The following is a 3,299-nucleotide window of genomic DNA, read 5'->3' as shown; positions in this document are numbered from 1 at the left end:
GATTATCCTACTAAATATCTCATCTTTTTCCTCTCTTGGGTTCTAGGAATCTTACAGTTGACCTACTTTTCTTATTACAACAGTTGTTAAACTCTAAAACAGAAGTTTAAAAATTGGGACCACTTGGACAAATCTAGCATGGATTTTGTTTTTCTGAATTCCCAGTACTACAATGGTTTTTACATTTTTTTTTGAGGTTGACTAATTCTTTATTTTTATGTACTCAATGAAGCAGTTTTCATTAGACTTTCTCCCAGCAGAAAACAGCATGAAAAGTAGCGTCCACCTGCTCTGCTCAGGGCCTGGGTTCCTCCTGGCCCATGTGGTGAGGGGGAGGGGTGTATTTCCCCTCTTTAACTAGCTTATCCCGCTGTCGTTTGATTTCACCCAGGCGCTTTATTGTTTTATACCGAAGATAACATTCCTCGAAATCTTCAAATTCTATCTTGCCCTCTTTTTTAGCACGGGTAGCACCGATGCCATGTGCACACTCTATCCACTCTTTTTCGAAAGCATAGCATCGGGAGGGAATCTTGAAGGGCTGCTCAACACTTTGGAATACGAAGTGGCGATCAAGGCTAATGCCCAGCTTTTTCTGCACATCAAAGAAAGGCATGGCGCACCACAGAAGTGCCCTTGTAGGCTCCCTGGGCGCAGATCACGACAGCCGGTTTCGGGGAGACACAGACGCCTCGGTTTTTACATTTTTTAAGGTGGTTAAAATATAATATATGACAGGGATGGAATGTGGCCAATAAACCAGAAATATTTGCTTTATGTTTCTTTCTGGGAAACCATTGTTGGGTCTTGTTTCAAAGTATATCTAGCTAGCTCCCATGCAGTCAGCACTTGGAGAATCACTTGTTATCAATAGAAACAGTGCATTAAAATGACTACATAACCCCATAATGGTCCCCTTTATCAAGATATCTCTTTCATCACCCCCTTCATTCCACTCCCAACATGACCATCCTGATTCCCCACATTCCCATTCTGCATCCCCTTTCCTCTATACCCCTTTCCCCAGTTTACCCAGGACATCTCATTTATCTCCTCTTTGCAGGATCACTTTTAGGTCCTCCTTGTTACCTAGCTCTCTGGGACTGAGGATTGTAGCCAGGTTATCCTTTGCTTTATATCTAGTAACCACTTATGAGGGAGTAATATATTTTTGTTTCTGGGTCTGGGTTACCTCACTCAGGATGATTTTTTTCTAGTTCCATCCATTTACCTGCAAATTTCATGGTATCATTTATTTTCCCGTTGAGGTGCATAGAGGTACCACATTTTCTTTATCCATTCTTCAGCTGAGCAGCATCTAGTTTGCTTCTAGGTTCTAGTTATTGTGAATAATGTTTCCTTCCATAAACATAGTTGGGCAAGGTGCCAGAAACCCACAAGAATGACCCCAGCTAAGACTCCTAGCAACATTTAAAAATGTCCCTGAACTGGTCTTCCTCGGTAATCAGACTGGTAACTACCCTAATTGTCATCATAGAGCCTTCATCTAGTAACTGAGGGACGCATATGCAGAAATCTACAGCTGAGCTCCAGGAGTCCAGTTGAAGATAGGGAAGAGGGATTATATGAGCAAGGAGTGGGGGTAAAGTTACAAGACCATGATAGGGAAACCCACAGAGTCAGCTGACCTAAGCTTGTGGGAGCTCACTGGCTCTGAACAGGCTTCTGTGGAGGCAGCATGGGACCATCCTAGGCCCTCTGCATCTGTGTGACAGTTGTGTAGCTCGGTTTTCTGTGGGATACCTAGCAGTAGGATTAGGACCTGTCCCTGATACATGAGCTGTCTTTTTAGAGCATATTCCCTGTGGTGGGATGCCTTGCCCAGCCTTGATGCAGTAGGTAGAAGTTTGGTCCTGCCTCAACTTAATATGCCATGCTTTGTTAACTCCTGTGAGTGGCCTTATCCCTTCTGAATGGAGAAGAAGGAGGAGTGGATGTGGGGGGTGTAGAGGGAAGTTGGAAGAGGGAATGGGATGATAGGATGGAGGGGAAACTGTGGTTGGTATGTAAAATACATAACTAACTATTTAAACATGTCTACTAACCTCAGAGAGGGGCATTTACTTGATTTTTGGTGAAATGAACCCTCCTGTCTCTGACTTACTTATCAGGAGATTAAGCTTTTTAAGGTGACTTCTTGCATAAATGTTGGGACAATTTTTTCCTAGCTGTTTCAAATAGTAAGCAGGTATTCCTACATTTTTATCATCTTTTATCTGGAGCAAAGTGGACGGTATCATCTGAGCTCAAGATTCCCACTCATGCTTCCTGTATTTTCTGAATCTTAGATCCTGGGGTCAACTATTACCCACACTTTTAATGGTGGGGCATCTAAAAGTTCGTGCATGCAAGGAACAACACTCCGGTAAGTTGTAAATTACAGGTTGTCTGTGATAACTAGACCAAGATGAAAACTGAAAGAGACGCCCACACCAATGGAACCAATTTGAAAAGACAGCTATTGAAAATAGATATGTGTGTCTCCGGTTATCTTTAATTTAGGATTGCAAAAGTAGTTTCGGCTGTGAAATATAATAAACTATACTGACTCAGTAAATATCCGCTGACTATGTACTGCTTATCAAGACGTGGGAATCTTGCCATTGACCCAGGACTTGTTATTATCAGAGATGAAATAATGAACAAAATGCTATTTTTACTTGGAGTTATTCTTATTTTGATGAGGTCAAAATATATTATAAATTATATATCAGATGGTGGTGCGTGCTATAGAGGTAAATATCACTAAATATAAGAAATAGGATATGTTGAATGGATTTGTTTCTCTATTGAACAAGAACTAACTATATTGAATGACATAATAAAAATAGAGCAGAGATAGTATGAAACTTAGTGTTAGGAACAACATTTCACAGAGAAGAAATATCACTTAAACACAAGCAGGTGTGGTGACCACCTGCAATTCCAGCACTCCAGAGGTACAGACAGGGATTTCTGGATCAAGTTGGCTAGTCAGTTTATCTGGAAACAATGAATTCAAGTACAGTAAAAGACTCTCCCTTTAAAAATTATGTGAGGAGCTATTGAAGAGAATATTTGATGTCAGCTAACTATTTATACATGCACACACAAACACACACACATACATATGCGTATGAGCCAATGTACATCAGCACTCACAAACCAACGTGTCAATATGCAGACATATATGCACACTAAAGACACACAGTTTTCAAAATTTAGAAATTATAGCATCTGAAACATTAACAGTTCTTGCAAAGATAGAAAGGCCAGTACTAGTGGTAAGGAAAGAAGAA

The 3,299-nt window shown here is 40.6% G+C and overlaps 1 protein-coding gene across 1 annotated transcript; it reads right to left on the bottom strand.

Moving 5' to 3' along the window:
- Positions 1–295: 295 nt before the first annotated feature.
- Positions 296–685, bottom strand: LOC130890231 (NADH dehydrogenase [ubiquinone] iron-sulfur protein 5-like). Its single transcript, XM_057794255.1, has one exon. It carries the CDS (start codon positions 614–616, stop codon positions 296–298), a length of 321 nt encoding a protein of 106 aa, XP_057650238.1. The 5' UTR covers positions 617–685.
- Between the last annotated feature and the right edge of the window lie 2,614 nt (positions 686–3,299).

The sequence above is a fragment of the Chionomys nivalis genome, chromosome 18, assembly GCF_950005125.1.
Source record: "Chionomys nivalis chromosome 18, mChiNiv1.1, whole genome shotgun sequence".
NCBI classification, from domain to species: domain Eukaryota; kingdom Metazoa; phylum Chordata; class Mammalia; order Rodentia; family Cricetidae; genus Chionomys; species Chionomys nivalis.
This window is presented reverse-complemented; position numbering and strand designations above follow the sequence as displayed.

Bases quoted from the DNA above. Each gene is read 5' to 3' on its own strand.
- LOC130890231 (XM_057794255.1), bottom strand. From the start codon at position 616: ATGCCTTTCTTTGATGTGCAGAAAAAGCTGGGCATTAGCCTTGATCGC.